At 44.9% G+C, this 21,565-nt stretch overlaps 7 protein-coding genes across 7 annotated transcripts; 2 read left to right on the top strand and 5 right to left on the bottom strand.

Moving 5' to 3' along the window:
* Positions 1 to 109: 109 nt before the first annotated feature.
* JR316_0004761 (uncharacterized protein) lies at positions 110 to 711 on the bottom strand (the record flags this gene model as incomplete). Its single annotated transcript, XM_047890525.1, has 6 exons — positions 110 to 153; positions 219 to 255; positions 319 to 367; positions 418 to 491; positions 547 to 612; positions 664 to 711. 6 exons carry the CDS (start codon positions 709 to 711, stop codon positions 110 to 112), a joined length of 318 nt encoding a protein of 105 aa, XP_047750286.1.
* A 1,055-nt stretch (positions 712 to 1,766) lies between these two features.
* JR316_0004760 (ATP-dependent rRNA helicase SPB4) lies at positions 1,767 to 4,029 on the bottom strand (the record flags this gene model as incomplete). The annotated part of the gene is made up of 8 exons (XM_047890524.1): positions 1,767 to 2,174; positions 2,225 to 2,404; positions 2,456 to 2,631; positions 2,686 to 2,992; positions 3,051 to 3,192; positions 3,244 to 3,477; positions 3,535 to 3,795; positions 3,848 to 4,029. 8 exons carry the CDS (start codon positions 4,027 to 4,029, stop codon positions 1,767 to 1,769), a joined length of 1,890 nt encoding a protein of 629 aa, XP_047750285.1.
* A 577-nt stretch (positions 4,030 to 4,606) lies between these two features.
* On the bottom strand, positions 4,607 to 8,450 carry JR316_0004759 (uncharacterized protein; the record flags this gene model as incomplete). Its single annotated transcript, XM_047890523.1, has 11 exons — positions 4,607 to 4,968; positions 5,035 to 5,714; positions 5,775 to 5,904; positions 5,965 to 6,141; positions 6,197 to 6,561; positions 6,653 to 6,798; positions 6,854 to 7,019; positions 7,067 to 7,260; positions 7,323 to 7,694; positions 7,747 to 7,965; positions 8,058 to 8,450. 11 exons carry the CDS (start codon positions 8,448 to 8,450, stop codon positions 4,607 to 4,609), a joined length of 3,204 nt encoding a protein of 1,067 aa, XP_047750284.1.
* Positions 8,451 to 10,818: 2,368 nt separating this feature from the next.
* On the bottom strand, positions 10,819 to 11,272 carry JR316_0004758 (uncharacterized protein; the record flags this gene model as incomplete). Its single annotated transcript, XM_047890522.1, has 2 exons — positions 10,819 to 11,133; positions 11,189 to 11,272. The coding sequence occupies 2 exons, from the start codon at positions 11,270 to 11,272 to the stop codon at positions 10,819 to 10,821; spliced, it is 399 nt and encodes a 132-aa protein (XP_047750283.1).
* Positions 11,273 to 12,067: 795 nt separating this feature from the next.
* JR316_0004757 (uncharacterized protein) lies at positions 12,068 to 14,214 on the bottom strand (the record flags this gene model as incomplete). Its single annotated transcript, XM_047890521.1, has 8 exons — positions 12,068 to 12,728; positions 12,783 to 12,934; positions 12,981 to 13,115; positions 13,165 to 13,297; positions 13,346 to 13,560; positions 13,608 to 13,734; positions 13,796 to 13,930; positions 13,991 to 14,214. The coding sequence occupies 8 exons, from the start codon at positions 14,212 to 14,214 to the stop codon at positions 12,068 to 12,070; spliced, it is 1,782 nt and encodes a 593-aa protein (XP_047750282.1).
* Positions 14,215 to 14,434: 220 nt separating this feature from the next.
* On the top strand, positions 14,435 to 18,774 carry JR316_0004756 (uncharacterized protein; the record flags this gene model as incomplete). The annotated part of the gene is made up of 10 exons (XM_047890520.1): positions 14,435 to 14,620; positions 14,672 to 15,862; positions 15,918 to 16,147; positions 16,200 to 16,446; positions 16,496 to 16,662; positions 16,713 to 16,818; positions 16,878 to 17,285; positions 17,331 to 17,726; positions 17,786 to 18,390; positions 18,447 to 18,774. 10 exons carry the CDS (start codon positions 14,435 to 14,437, stop codon positions 18,772 to 18,774), a joined length of 3,864 nt encoding a protein of 1,287 aa, XP_047750281.1.
* A 721-nt stretch (positions 18,775 to 19,495) lies between these two features.
* On the top strand, positions 19,496 to 21,277 carry JR316_0004755 (uncharacterized protein; the record flags this gene model as incomplete). The annotated part of the gene is made up of 7 exons (XM_047890519.1): positions 19,496 to 19,544; positions 19,622 to 19,833; positions 20,128 to 20,147; positions 20,733 to 20,816; positions 20,888 to 20,947; positions 20,999 to 21,126; positions 21,213 to 21,277. 7 exons carry the CDS (start codon positions 19,496 to 19,498, stop codon positions 21,275 to 21,277), a joined length of 618 nt encoding a protein of 205 aa, XP_047750280.1.
* Positions 21,278 to 21,565: the final 288 nt, after the last annotated feature.

Below are 21,565 nucleotides of genomic sequence, written 5' to 3'. Positions count from 1 at the left end.
GGTAGAGAAACAGACATCCAACGATTGACATAATATCTAAACCGATAAAAACAGCCAAATTCTTTGTTAAAATTCACTTTGAAGTTATGTTCCAACTCGGTAATTTCAATCAGTAGTAGTCGCCTTGCGAGGCTTCGTGAAGCTGCTCTTTAGCTAATGTGTAGGAAGGTTTTTGTGACTACTAAGCAATAATATGGTTCTGGTTAACAAAGACTTACCGTGGTGTTTTGCTCTCTCTTTGTCGACGAAGTCAAGCTAACAAGAAATGAGTGAGTTATGATGCTACTGTATTCAACGGATGGCAGTGAATATGCTCACTCCTTTGGTTTCCACTACGCGATCAATGAAAGCTCCGGAGAAGGCAGCGCTGTTGGGCAATGATAAACGATGAGCTGTGTGATATCAAAGGGAACTTACAGGAGCTCTTTGGCCTTCGCGTGCGATTCGGGTTTGCCGTTTTCCTCAACATGTTTCTCGTATGCTTTGGCAGCCTAAGGAAATTGTATTAAATCTGTAATTAATGGTTGTTTAATTATCTATACACACCTCATAGGAAGCAGCGGCGGCAATCAGTTCATGGGACAGTTGTGCTTTGTGAGGTGCCCTTTCAACCTGGGAAGTGCGACTGAGAACTGAATATGCATCCAGATGGTTCAGACATACCTCGTCATATGCATTAGCTTGATCAGAATCGTTGTCGAACCAACCCATAATAATCAGTGTATGTAATGAGTGAAGTCAGTGGTACAGTTGCAGGAGAGTGCAGGATCAGATAATAACACTTCACCCTTTTATACTCTGACAATAGTTCCCGCAGTTGGTTCAGTTGGGGTTAAATGACCACCATGTAAGGCAGACAAAAATACTTCAGATTGAACCACTCAAAGATTCTCCTATCGATAAGAATTATCCACAAGAAGCAGGGCAAGAAGTCACTGAACCGCATAATTTTAGCCATTGGAAGGATATTTTTGGATCCATCCATTGTTGATTGATTTGAACAGCTACGGGCTGTACAAGATGGAGACCAGAGAAGAGTTGATGACCCAGATGATCATGCGAGAGCGTATTTTTAGTTAGAGAGCACATGGCGGAATACAAAACAGACAAGATCATCAGAAGCACCATTAGGACGCAGTTTTAAGATTGCATCATGCTTGTCTCTCAAGGTGCAACCGAGAACCCCTAAGCCTCTTAGAGCGGCGCAGCCTGGGACAAAGACCAGTGGGGTTTTGGGAACTTGTGGGTAAATCAACGTCGTGCGCCTGTAGGTAGCCCATTCGACCCTCTTTGTCAGCGTTGACGGTATTTGGTAGGATGATGGACCATGTCATCTGGATTAGAGATAGATCAATAGATGAATTCAAGGCATCCCGGTTTTGGTGAATTGGGGTCACCAAAACCGACTTCATGTCATGAAGTCAACTATGTATAAAAAGTTGGTAAGCAACGGTTCAACCTAACAGGATTCTAATTTGTTTGATCCATGTTGGCCGAAAAGACGTGAAGAATTTAAAAATAACCAAAACAGTTGTCTTCGGGTCACAGTTAGATATGATTCAGGCGACAAGCGTTTTCGCGCAAAGGTTACGGTCTATGATGTGCTATAACGCTGAATGCGTTGCGTTGTGACGATCACCTCACCTCAGGCAGGTTGTGCCCACTGCCAACTATCTTTTTCTTCTTAGCTGTACTTTTTCCATTTGTGGACTACAAAATTTTCTGGCTTACACGGCGGAAGACGAAGTATCGTGTCCTGATTTTTTCTATAGGTCTGCAAATTCCGCGTCGAAATCTTTTTGAGAAATCGTCCCTTGACGCAATCGCTTTGCCATTTTTTCTTCTCGGGCGAGCTCTGCCCAATCATCGGCTTCGTCTCCAACCTGTATATCCTCATGCGGCCGTTTTCCGGCTGTGTGTCCTTCGATTGACATCACAGGTGCAACCTCTCTTGCTCGTTCCCATTTTTTCTTCGCTTTTCGCTTGTCTCTTCGTTTCTCCCGCTCTTCTTCCTTGCTGGCTTTCATACTCCATGCAGCATTCTTCTTTTTTTGACGTATATAGTCAGAGTGGCGATGTTCTTTTTCTCCGGTTTCTTTAGCCGTGGCTGCATCTGCGAGTTCTCTTTGTCGTTTCGTCTCTTGTGCTTGGTTAGCATAAGCGTAACAGTCCCACTTTAAAGGAATATATTAGAAGAGAAGAAAAAAATTACGATTGAACTTACTGATACATCCGCATCCTTCCACAAGTCTTTCGCAACAGCTTTCAGCTCAGGCATTTTAGGCAAGCGTAAGAGGCCAAAACACTTTGCCACTCCGATCAAATCAAGGTCTTTGACGCGAAATATATAAGAGGCTTCGTGTTTGGAGTAGGCACGAATAAATGAAACAAAAGCCTTTATAGACTATGGAACGATCGGCGTCACAAGAAATATCCATCAGTGATACCCACGTACTTGATCATGAAGAGCTCTGTCAGTTAGAAGAATGCGTCTTGTTTTATCGACAAAGGCTTCGACCTCAGGGTCATCGGACTTTTCATCATCGTCTTGAATTGGTGGTGGTTGTGTCTCAGCTTCAGCAGTAAGATATGGTCTCTTCTCTAGTGGAATCTTGCGGATGTTGAGGAAATCTAGCACCTGAATGTTAGGGTGCCAAACAAAGGCATTTATTGTGGACAACGTACCCACAAAGTCCACCTCCCTACCTGAAAGCAGTATCCATGCACGTCCTCCTCGACCTGCACGAGCGGTACGTCCACATCTGTGTGAAAAAGTTTTGGTGTCTGTCGGTGGGTCAAATTGAATAACTACGTCCACTGAAGGCAGATCAAGGCCACGAGCTGCCACGTCTGTGGCAAGGAGGATAGATGGATTCCCAACCGTTGCGGGAGCGGAAGCAAAGGCTGACAATGTACGCGTACGCGCTGAAGGCGTAAGATTGCCATGTAAGGAGTAAAATGTTGCCCTCGATTCAGTCAAAAATGGAAGTATCTACGTGAAAAAGTTTGTTAAAATTCACCATGCTCACAGATCTCAAAGTGAGACAAACTTTATAGAAGTAATCCACGCATGCACATGTCGCAAAATATACGATAAAGTGTGATGAATTCTTAGCGACTTCATTTGAAATAATCCGAGTCAGCTGGATTATCTTTTCAGATGGGCGACAGGTAACGTAGTAATTCTTTAGGCTACGGGACGACATCAATAACGAAATGGACCTAAAGGGAGAAAAGACATACTTTGCTGGTGTTCTCCTTTCCTCTATTATTTTACTTGTTCCATCCATACCCACTTTCGACTTCTTTGATTGCACTTTGACAGTAATTCGTGCCGGGTTTCGCAAACCTACTCGGACGAGCTCTGATAGAGCATCTGCATCAGTCATTGTTGCACTGAACAACCCTGTTCGTCGCTGCTTGGGAAGATATGTAATAATACGGCTAAGTACGGCCTGGAACCCTAGATCCAACAGCCTTGTGTTCTTAATCATTATTTTCGATTCGAAAAACAAGTTAGATGAGATTACGAACCTGTCTGCTTCATCTAACACCAGGACTTCCAATCCCTTTACATTTACTGTATTCCGACCCTTGCCCAATAAAAATTCTTCAATTCTTCCAGGTGTCCCGATTACAATATCAGCACCAGTGGAGATAAATCGTTGAACATCTTGAGCGGGGGAAGACTGATCTGACGAAACGAGTAACAAAGGAGGGGGTAATGTAGGGGTATCTTCTGGTTGAGAGGAAAGAAACAATTGGAATATAGAGTGTATCTGAGTAGCGAGCTCCCTGATTACAGGTTAATCAAGTCTATATGGTATCGTCTGTCATACCGTCGTACCTTGTTGGACTAATGATCAACGCGCCAATTTCTTCCTGTCTGAGCTTCGTCTCTCGTCGTATCAGGCGTTCGATAATGGGTATCACAAATGCTAACGTCTTCCCAGATCCAGTCACAGCTTCCACGACGACATCTTTATGTTTCATGAATAACGGGATAGTAGACGCCTGAACTGGAGTCATTTGGGTGTGACCCATTGATTGTATGACATCTAAACTGAATAGGTTGATTAGAACTCATATGTACCACAGATTTATTTATACTCATGAGCTTACACCCATTCAGTTAACGGAGTAGGAAGAGAAGACCAAAGCCCCGCGAAAGCAGTAGAGGCCGACATGTGGTTTAGGTGTGGGAGGCCAAACCTTGCCAAGAAAATGTAAAAAAGTTGGTTATGACGGGCCGCAACCCGAAATAGATAGATTCTATATATGGTGTCATTCTTCCAATTGGTGTTATGAAACCGCCGAATCACCACTAGCTGATACGTTGATATATCATTTATCTCTCATCATAGGAAATTCGTGATATATGTGGTACTCTAGTTAGAGACCTAGTCGTGATATATCACCCACCTGTAGTTGCGCTTACATGCAATCATTCTTTAAGACTCAGATATCAAGTCCGTCCTGTTGTTTGTTCAGTGCTATATAGAATTTGCTTGGCCCAGTTTCGGGAATGCTTGTTTTGGGAAAAGGCGGGATGGAGCGAGGAATAATGCCGCCATTCATATTGTGTACGTTCATGCCCTGTGTGAATTCAATGCAGATTCGTATTATCTATACTATCTACTACTGCTATCTCGTTGTCAAGATCATCCAGTTCTTCCAACTGACTTTTGGCCTCACCCCAAGCCACCCATGAACTGACATCTTTCCAGTTCTCAGCAAATCGGTCACGTAATGTAAGCCGCAAAGCTGCCTGACGTTGGCGATAAGCAACTAACCCTTCTTTCGTGACTTTGTCTTGAACATGCTCTAGCGAGCCTCCACAGTTAGTCCACCAGTTAGCCTGCCATTCAAAAAAGGCCAATGTCCGTCTCATTTCTTCTTGAAGAAGCACAATTTCTTCACTCCATCGCATCGCACGAGCACGGTTGTGACACCACTCAATACGAAGGGCTAAGAGTGTGCAGAGTTGTGATAATCAGATCATTGTATTGCTTCAGCTACAAAAACGGTTCTCACCTTCGTGCATACGTTTGTCTTTTTCTTCAATAGCAGACACGCCCTCTGTTAGCCATATCCAAGATATCGTTCTTCTTCCATCCGTCTCGCCTTTCTGACCCTCAGAAATATTCCGCATGTCTTCTTCTCTAAGCGGCTTCAACTCGCTCTGCCACCCAGGATGTGCAAGATCGCCAACATGTGCACTGAGATGCACCATAGCAGCTCTTGCAACACGATACTTCTCACCGGCGTGATCTGCCTTCTCCTGAAATGTTTTGATGGTTGTATTTGAACGAGTATTCTGAGCGACTCCACGAGAAAAGCGTTTCTTATGTTTGATATAGTGGCTGGCAACTCGAAGATTTTGTCGGATTTCGTGGAGGGCATCAAAGGCTTGTCCTTGTCGAAGCTGCCATTCAAAGATTCGGAGGGACGGATCGCATGGCATGTTGCTTCCGAATGAAGATGGAAGGTATAATGGGAGGTTTTCTGTCTTGACTGAGGGAGAACCGCCAGGTAGAAGCATTGCCGAAGCATCTTTTTGCCTGAGTACCGCAGCATGTGGCATGTAGAGAGATTGTACCTCGGTCCATGCTGTTATTCTTCGCCGAAGCTTATTGGAGGATTCCTGAATGACCCGTATTTGACTTGGTGTTGCGTGCTGACCGAGTGCATTGACTTCTCTAGCAAGTTTTCGTCTAATATTTCAGGCATTAGAAAACACAGTAACAATAGGAGGGACATAATCGGCAACGCACTGCTGTTCCTCCAACTGTAGTCCTTGAGATATTAGTATGCTCGGGTGCACATTTGAATGGACAACATCCTCGTCCTGGGTAGCGGCAGCCTTTTGTGCCAAAAGAAGGCGAACTTCTGCTTCGGTCATACCTAAAAATTGAGAATAAGATTAGTTTCAAATATCGCTATCAAACTTCGTGTTGCGCATACTTTTTACTAGGGCTTGATATGGATTTGGCGATGACTTTGACAATTCCCATAGCTCAACTTCCTGCGTCCACTTTTTGATATCGTCTGTTGGTAGCACACTTTCAAACTGCCGACGCTGGGACATATGTTCCGCTGCTTGAGGAACAGCCTTCTTGATCTTTTTGAGAAGAGACGCTCCTGATTTGTTACAATAGATTAGATAAAAAAAATTGCTGATGACGCTATCACTTACCAAGGCCCGTAATCTTTTTCCAATTCCAGTCATTAAAGTGGTCATCCAGAGTATCGCGTCGAAAGCCCGGTCCCATTTCTCGCGTGCTTGTTGCGAGGGCATTCGTAGCCGACCATCCACGTTCTGGGGCTTCTCCATCCGTCCGGCCGACATATTTGGTTGTATTGAAGGAAAACTTGAGAATACATTCCTGAATGTGTGCCGCAATATGGAATTTGGGAACAAGAAACTGAATATTGTCAACAGATGACGAGATGTGCATTGGTGCCGGAAGCATGGTCCCCATTCGTTGCCAGATATTTTTGTACCACTGGCATGCAATGTCATAAGAAACAAAAATGCGCTTGACAGCTGTTCGCATGATACTCGAAAAAAACATGTAGTCCATATTTAGATATCTTAAAATGGGTTAATCAATGTAGTCCGAGTCGTTGAATAAATTAGGATTGAACTTACCTTTCACCTTTTTGAAGATCACCAAATCCACAGGGTCGCTTGAAATTATGACGCGCACAATCAACGGTACCCCCTCCAGTTACTGATTTTCCTTGAACCTCTTTTTCGGAATTGTTGCAAGCTTCATGATTTACACACGTGCTTTTCTAGAATACCATAAATTACTGCAAGATAGATTGAAGGTACGGTTTCAATGCTTACCGGCTGCTTATAGTCCCAAAACCTTTTTAGGTGTTCCTGGTATGGTATATTCTGAACAAAGAATGCCCAGCCATTCCCAAGGCCTGGATCCCGATCTTCTGATGAAACATGACGGCGAGTAAGGCGGAAGTTGGCGTCAATAGCAAGGAATAGTCCATAGATCCAACTGCTTCAATGTCAATATAGGCTCATTAAACGGGCAATGGTACTTACCTCTTTTCTGGCGGCTCATTTTCCCATCCCAAAGGAAGATTTTTTCCAGGCTGAGGGCAAGCAGGACAAAGAAGGGCACATTCGCCAGGCTGCGTTGCATTGACGCCACGGCTGTCATGGCCTCGACCAGCACGTTTGGCCATTGTCAAGTTGGTCCATTTCCGATACATTCGGGTAAATTCATCGTAGCAATCCTAATCATTCATGTGTACAATTAGATATTTCATATCACTAGAAGATTAGATATAATTCTTACCTTATCAGTTCCTAGTCCTGTATTATCAGTGTTTCGTACAAGGCTATTGTAGAACTCGTATGACGAAAGTTTAGATTCAAAAGCAAGTAAATGGAATTGCTTCAAAACTCGCATTGTCGCTGCGGTTTTCGGATATGTGCCGGTAGATGGAAACCATCGTTTTCGGAGAATCTGGATGGCATGAGATTGAGCTGTCTCGCAGTCACAGAAGTCAAGAGAAATATCATGAATGCCATTCGAGTCAACAACCGTGAAACCATTCCCTGGAGAAGCACGTGGATTGACACATTTTTGACCTATCATGTGACCCAATTGGACTCGAAGTCCTAAAGACTTCAGTGTTGTCGGTTCAAAATATTGCTGATTCCACTTCTACAGTAGTAAAAAAATCAGTAATTTCATGTAAATATTAGAAACCACATACCTTGATACGATGAAGAGGATTGGCTAAATGATTTCCCACAATGCAAGCATTACAAAACATCTCAATCCGATCACAGTCAAGACACTGATACAAGGCATCATTAATTTTGCATTGATAACAGCTCGAGTGATTTGAATAGTCGCCTCGTCCATCAAGGCGAAGGATTTCTTGTAGGTCACGATCTCTGTCTTGTTCAACCCAGTTCTTCAATGGATTATCCTAAAAAAATCAACGGTCAATATTTGATTACTAAATTAATTCTGCCAATCAAAACATGCCGTTTGTGAGATTCTGGGTTTTTTGCGTGCTACGCCATCATCAGGGGAGTCCTCGTCAATATTGTCACTCCAAAGTGGGTCCAATGGCTCAAATCCCAAGTCAGCCAGATCAAAGTCATGGTAATCAAGAATATCAACGTCAATGAGGGGTTCAGTTAATCGGGACCGAGTACCCAAACGGCGCCAAGTTGCCTCATCAGTAAGTGACTGGAATATTCCAAAATATCTATTTTTGAATGTTGCAGAAGCGCGATGATCAGAGGAAGCGTTGACAGTTTCATGACGATGCAAGACTTCAATGTTAGAAGATGCTGACAGCGGTTCTGGTGTTGATATAGAGCTGTTGCTAATGACAGTAAAGTCTGAGTTATGGTTTCTCTCCCGCGCCCGTTCACGTTTGGACTTAGGACGTGTAGATCGAAGCATAGCTAGAGAGGCTTATTGGGCATTGAGGGGGAAAGGGCAAGTTAGGTTGCTAGCTACTTCAACTTGCCACATTAATATTACCAACTTTGTCCACTAATCACTCAATTATCAATGTTTACTTCCCGCCGAATCGCCCTCATGACCAGGCAGTAGCTCCGTATATAGAATCTCATGCATGCTAAGCTGCCCTGACCGAATTTGCTCTTGGACACACACCAAAGCAATTTCTCTGTTTAAATTAGAATAGTACAAACAAATATCTTTGAAAGTACTTACTGTATTTGCTCATATGTTAGATATAGAACTCCATCATTAGGGAATGGCAGTATGAATATGGGATTATTCTATTCAGAAACCCCAGAAACCCTAGAAACCCCATAGAAACCCTCAAAATTCATAAAATCGTTATGAATGTTGTGATGAAGGTGTGATGAATGTTCAGAATGCCGCTACGGCGGATTAAGTAGGAGCTTGTATTCTCATGCGGGCCATTTCAAGTGGCCACTCGGGTGCGTAGGCGCAACTTCGCTCGAAAATGAAAAAAGCAGTAAGTGAACAACTTAAAAGCCTAGAAACCTATGTATAATGTATTTCCTTGTACCTAACACCACTGCTATACTCTCTACTTCCTGTATCTTATAGTGCTCTGGATGCCCTACCTCGGTGTTCATAAACATCAAATATGATATCCCTTCGAATAAATAACCATTAAACGACTCGAAGGTTCCTGAATGGGTTTGTTGAGTTTTATTGGCACTATGGGTTGCATTAGAGGCGTTAGCGTACCGGAATTGAACAATTGAATGTATTTACATGAAGACGATCAACTATTGATTCAAAGGCAACAACGACGGCACGACACGGCAGACCAGCAAAGCTAGGTCGGACCTTAAACCTCCCATAAATGTTCAAGCAGGGGTTTAGAATGTTGCTTCGAGGACTATTCAGAAACCCCTGGGGTTTCTAGGGGTTTCTAGGGGTTTCTGGGGTTTCTGAATAGAATAATCCATGAATATGCCAATACGTCCAGCCGCTGCTTTTTCTGTAGTCAATAAGTAAAGATCTATTAATAGAAACAATGGAACGTACTTGTGCTTGAACGTAAATTCATAATTTGTGGGTACTAGATTACCAAATGCCATTGTAACAGATTATATACAATTTTGACACTGTTCTAGCATGTTTTCTATGCATGGAATCAAATTCAAGTCAGTCTACATTGCCGGTACAGAGCGGGCACCCAATTATATACAGCATTCCAGACTGGACCGAAAACAATTCCCACCTATGTCTCTGTCTCCCCACTCTGAACGTCGCACCTGGAGACGCCTCCGAAGGGCTCAGATTAGCGCCACTAATCTTACAACATATGAGCCTGATGCAGAAGGTGGACATCTTGTTGAAATTGCATAGTGCGTATATCATCTGAATTTATTTGTCTGAGTATGACAGTAACAAACTTGAATATTATGCAGTCCTGTTATTGAGCACGAAAGATATCTTTTACATCCAGAACATCTTGCCGAGTATTCCGCAACACACCAGTTTCCGACTCTGAAGTGTTTTCATAACATTCCAGCTCGCTACTTCACTGTCTCGTCTGGACGTTATGCTGAGAGTCCGCTTATTGGTTGTGGACATGACCCTGATTACGAAGCTCAATGTGGCTACTTAAGTTTGTTATTTTATTTTTATTCTGCACACCTGAGGCTCACATGTTTGTGTCATATCAGTCGAAATAAGAGAAATCAAAGTTGCGTGTGTAAATTTGCTCACATTTGCATATCCCAAAGGTATTACTACCTCCGGTACGTGATCTTGTAAACATTTATTTTATGTTATTGACAATCTGGTTAGAAAACGCAATGGAGGCATATAAACGGCGCCTCTCAAATCCTGCTGTTTACCAAAGCGTTTATCGTAGGCGTCGCCTCCAGCATTCCAAAAAGATAGATGTTTTATTTGCTCAATATATGCTAGACGCTCCTAATTCTGACACACAGTAATCTTCTCAGTAAATTAGAATTTATTTTTGTCTTAATTCAACTGTTATAGCAATTTTTCCACAATAACAAAGTGTCGCTCGCGCTGGCTAATAATCAGTAAGATGACGCAAAGGTGCAGCGGGGCACTCAAATTGTACCCCGGAATGATGTCATAAAATTATGGGGCAATAACCGGCCGGTTATTTCCTCACTTACTGAGGTTCAACATGATTCGTTGCTTCTTCGCGACATGGACATCCTGAAGAAAACGCTGCGCAACTCCCTATCCCAGTCGCATGCCGATACAGACACGCTGAAAAGACAAAAGGTGAGTAAGAATGTAATGTCAGCTGCATAGGTAACTTACAAGTGCTCACAGTTCGTCACCCTGCTTCTGCAGCCCCGCCCGCAATAGTCATTTGTACGACAACGCAACTCGTCAAGTTGGGATCGTGTTGTGACACGAGGAGCTTCTCCCGCTCTTTGTCTGTAAGGCTCGCTGCGCCAGGTCTAAGTGAGGGAGGTGCGCTGGAAAGGGCGGCCCTTGTGGATTGCGCCTGCACTGATACTGCGCTCTCCTTGGCATCGTCCGTCTGCGTCGAAGTTGATGCACCTTCCCTAGGCGGGGTGCTTGGTGTAGCGAGATTTGGGAGGCCCTTCATGGATTTAGGTTCCAGAGGAGAAGAGGGTGCATCGAGCTGAAATTGAGACTTTATTAACAACATCGTGGAGCAATGAAGTCAGGTAACGTACTTTTGCCTGCATAGTCTGCTGGGAGACTTGCATTGCCTCCAACTGGGCCAGAATCTGCGTCAATATGGCATCCGAAACTGGCATAGTGTCAGAGTGGGGCGTGTTGTATCGAATATGGGTATCCGAGCAAGGTGGGGTGTAGATAACGATGCTGACACACCTCGTCAGGGCATTCCCAACAAGGCGCGTCGTGTACGACAACGCAACTCGTCAAGTTGGGATCGTGTTGTGACACGAGGGCGATCATCAGCAAAAGTGTCCGGATCCCCAAATGCCTTGACAAGGCATTTGGAGGCGTCCAAAGGCCCCAATGCCCGAAAGGCATTGTGCGGTTCGTAACGAGAGACTCCGAAGACTGAAAGGCTTCGAATTCTTTATTCAAAGCAAATGTTTTAGGTAGTACTAAATATAGCCAAATCATTCCGCAACATTTAAGAGTACATGAAACATTTGGATAACATTTGAGGGTCCCAATATCATTTATCTAACATTTAGGAGACCCAAAATCATTTGGGATTCACTCAATGCACATTTCTTGGGTACCCTTATTCCTAGCGGCTACTTCAGGCCATCACACACAGTAATAAACAATGGAAAGCGAAATTGCAATTTAAAAAATAACAATACAGACAGGGAGGCTACAAGTACAGGTAACCGAGCAAACAGAATGCAAGCAGACTATAATTACATGATTTTCGCCGTCGAATGGAAGCCAGAGCTGTCGCCGAGAAGTCCAAAATGCAACATGAGTGAGAGGAGAGCCGAGCAAGAACGAGAAGTTGACAGTAGCGAGAGAGGCCAGAGCACCAAGAGAATAATAGTAGCAGTTGAATCTAAAGCCTTATCAGTAATGATAACTTGCAGAATGATTAGGTGAGCTTACCAGTTTGTTATGTCAGGGAAGACCGGATTCATCTGGGGACCTACACTGGGATGACGATGACCAATATGGTTCTTCTTCCTTGTGTGGTCGGCAAAGTATGACTCGTCGTAGGTATTCTCCAGCTGCCATTCCGGAGAATTATTGAACTGTTGAGTGTAGACACTGGAAGAGAGTGCGCGCGGGGTTGGATGACCACGAGACAGAGCCGGAGCCGGAGTGGAGGCACTAGCAATAGGGTGCGATGAGTTGTAAAACAGAGGAACACCTGCAGGATATCGAGAAGGTCCACCGAGAGGTGGGTGGTTGCTAGCAACATGAGGACCTGGGATCTGTAAACGGGGGTCAATGTTGGCGTCCACTGGGCCGGCAAGGTATTGAGCATGGTGCTGCCGGCCAGGAATACCTACACTTGGTGGAATAGATGAACCCGGTGCCGGAGACTGAACAGGCCTTAACGACAAGGGCGGCGATGGCGACAACATCTCGCGCTGATATTGAGATGGTGGTGGTGGTGGTGGTGCAGAGTTGGCAGGAATATCCCTCGCTGCACGGCTGGCCTTCACCTGTGCCTTCATTTTCTTGAAGGTAGACGTAGTCATCTCTTCGTCAGATGAACTGCTCTCGGTAACGGAGTCGTCTTCGACAGGGAAAACTTGCCTAGGATGAACTGTTTGAGTTATATAATTTAATTGTAAAAAAGAAACTACGCACGCGTTCCACCATGTAACAAAGTCTTTCCACCACTCGGGATCATTTTCTCGAGCCCACTCCAGCATTTTTACAACCTCCATGTAGAACTCTTCGTAGTTGAAATGCCTATCGTTCTGACGCCAGTCCATACATCCCGAAATAGCGTACCGATACTGATGACATGGTTAGTATATACAACATGTGGAAAAAAACACGTACATGTGTGCATGCATATGCAATGCTCGGTATCGTAACTGACTTCATGTGATGCTTGCGAGCCTTCCCATGTCCGGTCCGTGTAATGCCAGGTGTCTTCAGCGCCGAGGATGGCGACATAAATATATGTTGAAAAACCTGATAACATGCGTAAGTAGTACTGAAGACAGCAACACAAAATACGCACCGCGACCAAGGCCGGAGCCATGAACATCCCTTCCAATACATGCTCGGGGTCGTACTTACCATACGGATACACCAGGTGTGGCATTGCCTTTGCCTTGATAACAACCTTGTTGAGAGAGAGATTGCGACGATACCTCAAAAACAAAATCAGTATGACACGCATATAAATACGGGTGACTTACTCGGGATCATTTTGATACTGTTCAAAGCAGGCGGCGGGAACTAAAAGCGCACCAAGTTGCGGGTGCTTGAAGCCTCGGGTCGTCTTCTTGGAGTCGTTTGGGTTAATGGGAGGATCCAGGCGACCATCAGGCAGGCACAGTGCTGCATAGGTAAGTGCATCCTTCTTGAGGCTTGAGATGTCGTTAGAACGAGCGGTTCCGGCGGCAGTAACCATCTGAATAGGACATTAGATGTACGTGTATGAGAAATAGGTACTCATACCGTTTTGCACAGTCTGTCTAGGTAAGCGGGGTCCCTTGCGATGACCTTTATATCATCGTCAAAGGTGGGAATAGCCGCTCGCAGATCGTCGTAAGCCGAAAGTGCTTTTTTGTGCTTCTCCGCAAACCTAAAGTAGTAAAAAGTTTAAACAAAAGAGACCAAATCGGGTAAATAATAAAGTTACTTACTCCTGCTGTGTAAGAGAGCCAAATTTCCCCTGCTCGGCCTTCAAGCCGGTGAGAATAACGTGTTCCCAGTTGGTGTAGATAGCACCATTGCGAATGTGCCATGCCGAATGGTGCATAAAGGGCTCGAGTACCGCGCTAGGTGACAGCAATGCGCATTCAGTAGTAAACTTAAACTTGAAAAAACACAATACGCACGAAGACTTTAATTTTTTGCGAGAGGCCCTTTTACGAAACGTAACCTTCAAAGCCTTCTTGCGCTTTTTGATAACCACCTCTTCTTTATGGTCTTGGTCAGTATCCGAGCCGCTGCTGTCTTCATTGCTGCCGTCACTGCTGCTGATTGATTCTCGAGATTTTGCATGCTGAGTGGAATGTGGGGGTTGTGCGTCTGCAGTGTGAATCTGTGAGGCTGGAGCCATGGAATCCCGAGGTAGGTGGTTGCAGAGTAGGGAGATGGTGATGGGACAGGGCAAAAGGTTTCAGGTTTTCCGAAAAAGCCCGTTGAGAACGGACACGTGATCTTTTCTGATGCGTCGCGACGCGTGTTTTCTGGTCAATATTACCTTCTTGACCTCTTTTTTGTCTCCATGCGCATTGCATGCTGCAATGCGGCATTCTATTTTGTTGTTTCTTATCATCATGGTCATTTGCGATGCTTGCGAGAAGACATTCAAAACAAAGCACGCAGTTCGAATTCACCGCATCACCTGTGCTGCTGTGCAAGCAGACCTTGAAAATGTCTGCAAGCCGCTTGATGTTGACCGGGATACTGGAAGTGCGAAGCGTGTCAAGATTGACACCACCGTTAATCATGAACTCAATAAGGTATGGTCCACCGCTTCGACACACATTATACTGACAAATGAATACTTTCAGGATGCCGAATGGGAGGATGTTTCTATGACCTACGAGAATATCGACGACGGTGTTATTTTGCCTCCAAGATCTGATCCCCCTGACCCATTTCCTGAGGGGTTTGTCCCTCCTCCTACGCGTTTGGGACGTGTACGTAAATATCCCAAAAAACATGTTGACTTTTTACCCAACTCGTCGACCCGTATACCTCATATGCCTCCCCCCATTCCTCGAGTCCGACGATCTGCTCCAAAGCCTGTTTCTCCACACGAACTAACTCCGGAGCCGGCTCCTTCTTTTGAACCCACCGTAACACGCACTCTGCCCAACGAGTTTGGTTTGTACCGGGAATATCCAACTTTTCCCAGACAGGAGGTTGATGACTTCGAGGAACTCGACAATCTTTGCAATGCACCTGGCTTGGCGACCTCTATCCCAAAGGAATCAAGTTCTCGGATTGCCAAGGTTATGGGAATATCCCTAGACAAAGCTTCTGTGTCCAACCGCTTTGCGCCTTTCTTGAATGCTACGGTTTTTCGCCTTATGCATTGGTTCTATGGCAATACTACCCTGAAATCCGTGGGTGAGCTTGATCGCTTGGTCCGGGAGGTTCTGCTTGCCGAGGATTTCTGTGTCAAAGATTTGGAGAACTTTAGTGCGAAACGGGAACTCGCTCGCATGGACAATGCGACTTCCGCACCCGAAAGTTCACAATCAACGTTCAGACAGGAAGCAGGCTGGATCAATGCAACTGTCAAAATACCTCTTCCTTGCGAGCAGTCGCTACACCCTTCCGAGGATGCAGCACCAGTCCTTGAGGTACCAAATGTCTATTATCGGAGTTTGGTAGGCACGATCAAGGCCGCCCTTCAGGATGAAAGCGCGGAATCATGGCATTTCACACCGCATCATCTTTTCTGGAAGCCATCGCCCTCGAGTCCACCAGAGCGCGTCATTACGGAGATCTACAACTCCGACGCATTTTACGATGAATATGTCGATCTTTGTAAACAGCAGAATCAGGAAGCGCAACTTAGCGATACCCACGAAATTGCTATTGTTGCGTTGATGCTGTGGTCAGACTCGACCCAGCTTGCTAACTTTGGCAACGCATCACTCTGGCCGTTATACCTGCTATTTGGCAATCAATCAAAGTACGTACGTGCGAATCCCAATAGCTTCTCAGCGCACCACATTGCGTATTTACCATCGGTATGTTCATTGTTCTCATTCTGTTTTCTGTTCGTTTAACTATATATGTGACTAGCTGCCCAAAACCCTACAAGACATCTATATGAAAGCTTACAACGGTCTGACAGCAACGGCAGCAACAATCACCCACCTAAAGCGGGAGCTGATGCATGCCGTATGGCTCATTCTTCTCGACGAGGAATTCATGGAAGCCTACGAACATGGCATCATTATTAAATGTGCCGATGGTGTCATACGTCGTGTGTTTCCCCGGTTTTTTACATACTCCGCCGACTATCCTGAGAAGTAAGTCTGTTTTGTTTACTCTGGTCTATGCCGTACCAAGTCATACCTTCAGAGTCCTTCTTGCCACCATCCGCTACCTCGCAAAATGTGTCTGTCCTCGGTGCTTTATTCAGAAGCGCTGGGTAAGTGGACTTGGAACTCATGTTGATCAACAGCGGCGCTCGCACATTCGCAAAGACGATCAGCAACGGCGCGACAGGGTTGAGAATAGTCGAAAGTGGATCTTCAAACATGGAAAGGGGGTCAAAAGCACACGTGTCGAAGATATCCTTCAGGATACGTCGGCCGTCCCAACACGGGTACGTTGATCCATTTTACCCCTTCTTACAACGATTAACCTTTGTGTAGAATGCATTCTCAACACGTCTTTCAAAATTTGGATTCAATTTTCATACCATGTTTGTACCTGACTTCCTACACGAGTTCGAACTTGGTGTTTGGAAGTCTTTCTTCACGCATATGATGCGTATTCTTCTGGCCGCTGGTGGCAACTGTGTTCAGCGTCTCAACTGGAGGTAAGTACTATATATTATCATTTAAATTTCGTGCATTCACCTGCCAATAGATATCGCAAAGTGTCTACGTTTGGCCGAAGCACAATACGCCGTTTCCACCGCAATGCATCGGACATGACCAAGCTTGCAGCCCGAGATTTTGAAGACTTACTTCAGGTACGTATAAATGATTTGCCATCGTTCCACGTTACGGAACACTAATATGCTCTATCTAGTGCTCCATGCCAGTCTTTGAAGGCCTCCTTCCTCCGGCGCAGGATAAATTTATTCAAGACATTCTCTTCACATTCTGTGAATGGCACGCGCTCGCCAAGCTTCGCATGCATACCAACTCCACGCTTACAGGACTTGGTGTCGCCACTCGTCAACTAGGCAAGGAGCTCAGATCTTTTGTCTCTAAGATCTGTCCGCTGTACGCAACCAAGGAACTACCAAAGGAGACCGCTGCCCGCGCCCGTCGTGCCGCCAATAATGCAAAGAAGGGCAAGCCCACCGCTCCTGGGTCTCTGAATGCGAAGGTTTCCAAAATGCTGAACCTCTTCACGTATAAGCTTCACGCTCTCGGAGATTATGTCAAGACTATCTGGATGTTTGGCCCAACAGAGGGTTATTCTACTCAACGGGTATGTCATTTTTTGTTACTACAACATTATATTAACTACTCTCAGGGCGAATTGGAACACCGTCGCGTCAAACGGTTTTTTGTACGCAGCAACAAGGGGTCTCAGTTTGAGCGCCAAATTTCTCGTCATGAGCGTCGTGAGCAGTTGCTCCGCTCTATTGCTGCACGGGTTTCAAGACTGGAAGAAAGTGAGGCTAGCGAAAAGGCCAATTCAACTTCAAAGGATAAGCAGGCCACTGCACAGCCGTCCAAGAAGCGTCCGAGGGCTTCGCGTGTTAAGAAATCGTATATCAAACCCCCACACATCGTCTCAGCTTCGGAATCTGAGAGTCTCCCTCCTATCTCACCGTCCGAGCACCATCAAATATCGACCAGCAAGCGCCATAAACTGTATTTGTTTCAGTTTATGAACGAATACTGTGATGACCCAGCAGTTACGGAGGTAATTTTCTCTCCATTCTTTACTGCAACCTGTGCTAATAATACTCGCTCAAACATTAGGACTTTGTTTCTAACCTCGAAGATCATATATTATCTCGAATACTTGGCCATTCGAATACAGGACAAGTCCGTACATATTCAGACCAAGAGCGCGCACAGGTGAACATCCTTAGCGACCGAATTTACTTGCACAAAGTCCTGCGAGTCAACTATACAACTTACGACGTACGACGCGAGCAAGATTCTATCAATCCTCGGAACCATTGTAATATCATGACTCTCTCTCGGGACGGGGACTCAGGTCGCTCTATGGCCCACCCTTATTCGTATGCTCGAGTTCTTGGTATCTTCGACGCTGACATACAGCATAACGGAGGTAAAACACAACGTTTTGAATTTCTGTGGGTAAGATGGTTTGAAGTCGACTATGCCTTTCGTGCGGGGTGGACTGCACGCCGATTAGACCGACTCAAGTTCATTGATTCGGATTCCCCGGATGCGTTTGGCTTCCTCAACCCCTCCGATATACTCAGGGCCTCACATATTATTCCGGCATTTAATTTGGGGATGACTGACTCCCTTCTTCCCCCCTCCATTGCTCGGCAAGCCTACTGGGAAGATGACAACTATCCAGACCACGACTGGAATTTCTATTATGTTAACCGGTACGCTGTGTTGTTTTATTTATTCTATTTGATACATATTGCTAATGTATGATAAGTTTCGTGGATCGTGACATGTTTGTACGCTATCTAGGCTACGGTATTGGCCACAAGGGCACCAACGAGTACACGCGAAGCATGCGACCGTGGTATTTTGGTTCCTACTTCAACCTCAGTGATGAAGAACCTTTAGATGACGAAGAAGAAGTTGATTTACCCGTTACAGCTGAGCAAGAGGCTGCCATGAACGCTTCAGAGTCTGAAAACAGTGACGAGTCAGAGAAAGAAGATCAAGATGAGGAGAACGATGAAGGTTTTGTGGGAGAAGATGGGGAGGAGCCCTGGGATATGGATGATACAGAAGCCGTGGGTTTTGCAGAGTTTTAACCTTACCTTATCTGTACGTTGAATAGGTTTTCTGATGCATAAATCATTTTGAGTGCATTTGAATCCATTCATTTGTTTTGCGTGCATTTGAAAGACCTTCAATCATTGCTGTGGACGTCAATTTAAAATCAATGTTTTGTTCTCCATTTTAATTTTTCTCAAGCATTCTCTGAAAGTTCTATGGTAAACCAATGATTGGGTGTTCACTGCAAGAACCTGAAATAATTTATACTGCATTTTTGGGATGTCAAATGTTTGTGGAGCATTTGAATGCCCTCCAAATGTTTTCGACACCACCAAATATTATTCAAATGTTTGCGCAACATAATTACGTCACATCAAGGATTGACCTGCCCTATAAGGCCTCAAAGGCATTTGGGCGTCTGGTCACTTTTGCTGATGATAGCGGGGGGTTTCACGAAGCTAGTAGGATGGGAAAAAGAATGGTAAGCAACAGGGTGCGGTGTATGCTGTTTGAATGACTGACTGACTCATGCCCTCCCTCCCCATCCGAGTCGTTTGGTGTGCCACTAATGACAATGCAGAGTAGGAGGGTGAGGTTTTGGCATGCAGAAGTGAGTAGATTCGTTAGAGCGTACCGAATGTGTAATGCATTTGCTGACGCATGGGTTGCTCTCTTTGCTCACCACAGGCTGCTCGGATTGAACAGCAAGTTCGAAGGAGGCTGGCCTTGGTGTAAAGGGTGCCATGGCACGGAACTATGCACTCAACGTTGACTATCGACTCCAGCGCGCGCATGCGGTTCACAGGTGCGCTTTTCCCTACACTACACAAGAGTCCACCACCGAAACTCAACCACATACTAATACTATCTTCCTCCGCACAGGCACGCGCATTGCATTTATATGCACAATCCTGACGGGCAACGGGCAGCTGAGCCAGGCGTCCTTTGTAGTTGACGGCGGTGCACCAGTACGCATTGCACACCCCACGACGCCACCTGTGCAGTGGCAGACAACGTTCTGGGACTCGGGCCTGCTCTCGTATGGCTCCAAGCTGTGTAACACCTTCCATGAGAAAGAGTGTGTCGAGCCGATTGTTCGTCAGGAGCTGGAATGATGGGGACTCGAGTAAGTTGATGCTTTAGTTTTTCTACTGCACCGTAGCTAATTGTGTGCTCCAGATACTTTAATATCTTCAACTTACCATCCGCTATTCAGTCTCTGCCTGTGTTCATGCAGGTTAACCGCATGCTCTGCTAGCAAGGTGCGTGTGCCCTTTATATATTGCAAGGGTCTAGTACGCGTGTTTCTAGTACATTATATGTTTGTTACATATTATAAGTACTAGTACGCCAAATACAGATTTTTTTTTGTGTCAATTACTTGTTAGTGTACTCTGGGCTATGCAAGGTGTGATTGGCGTGTTGAGATTGAGAATTGGACAGTTTACAGAGGTTGCATTGCATTATTAGTTCGTGAGTATTATTAGTTCGCGATAGTGATTTGTTCGCGATATGTTCGCGATTTCTGATGTTTGTTCCCAAGTTTCATGCCATATCTCAATGGTTTACGGAATTTGAAGCTTGACTAACAAATCTACATTGCAATACCTTCATTTAGAACTACATTACTCGGGGTATCCAGACCTTAAGTGGGATGCAACAGTGAGAACATTGGGACATGGACACAGTGGTGCATAAGAAGTACGTTATGTTTAATGGCAATCGGTGTCGCTCCCTCAAATCTATAGTTCAGCTGACGATGCCACTCAAATTAATATAAAAATCAGAACTATGGGCTTTTGACATGCTTGGTAGGTACTTTTACAGCTGAAATAAGCATTACTTCTCGTGTATTTGCAACTTAAAAATTGAATATCACAAACAAATCGCGAACATATCGCGAACAGAATAATGATCGCGAACAGAATAATGAATATCGGCGATCATATTGTCCGGTCCGTGGTTTCAACTCCACATTCATAGTTATGTCCAGGTTCTTAATTCCTACTCTCATGGTTCAATCACCGGAAGAAAAGAAAGAATCCCACAGAGTGGCAAGCAGCAAATATTATGCAAAGTCAGTATCATAATATCAGTAGCGATGCATGGCCACTTACCGTCTACTTTCCACCAAACCTTGTTATGCAGAAACCGTTCTGCGCTTCAAGAGAGTGCCAGGCTTCGAATGCAGAAATTGCGTGCTGCACGGTATTTTTACTTTTCTACTCATAAAGGAATATTTAACTTTGTTTTTAATAGAAAAAGCGGCAAGCATCTGCCCACCCAAAACTCTGTGTCTAATATTCAAACCACCGCAAGCTCCTCTGCAACAAGCACGCCTGCAACAAGGACACCATTGACTGCTAGAAAGAGTTCTACATCTGAAGGTGAATACATTTTATTATTTTCAAAAATTTACCGCTTTGATTGATATAAGTGTAGAAGTTTCACACCATCAACAAATATCTTCTAGTCCCCGTCAACAAGGGTCTTCTGTTCGTCGACAATCCTCTCCTCCAAGACTGTATGACGGATTGACCTTGGCTCAGTTACGGTTAGAATCACCGTGGTACATGATATGCATCCACTGACTTTGATTCTAGTCAGCGTCAAAGGAAGCATGCCGAAGAGTCACAGATTTTCCCCATAATCTCTGACAGTGAACACGAAGATGCCAGTGAGGATGAAGACAGTGACGGCTGTACTGGAGAATGGGAGTGTTGTCATTGTGATCAGTGCAAGGCTAGACGGGACGAAATTTTTGAGCGCTCTCAGGCTGAGGCTCGTCTACTCAGGATTAAACGCGATCGTAGATATTGGTAAAAT

Source organism: Psilocybe cubensis, chromosome 4 (assembly GCF_017499595.1).
Source record: "Psilocybe cubensis strain MGC-MH-2018 chromosome 4, whole genome shotgun sequence".
In the NCBI taxonomy this organism is placed as follows: Eukaryota; Fungi; Basidiomycota; class Agaricomycetes; order Agaricales; family Agrocybaceae; genus Psilocybe; species Psilocybe cubensis.
This window is presented reverse-complemented; position numbering and strand designations above follow the sequence as displayed.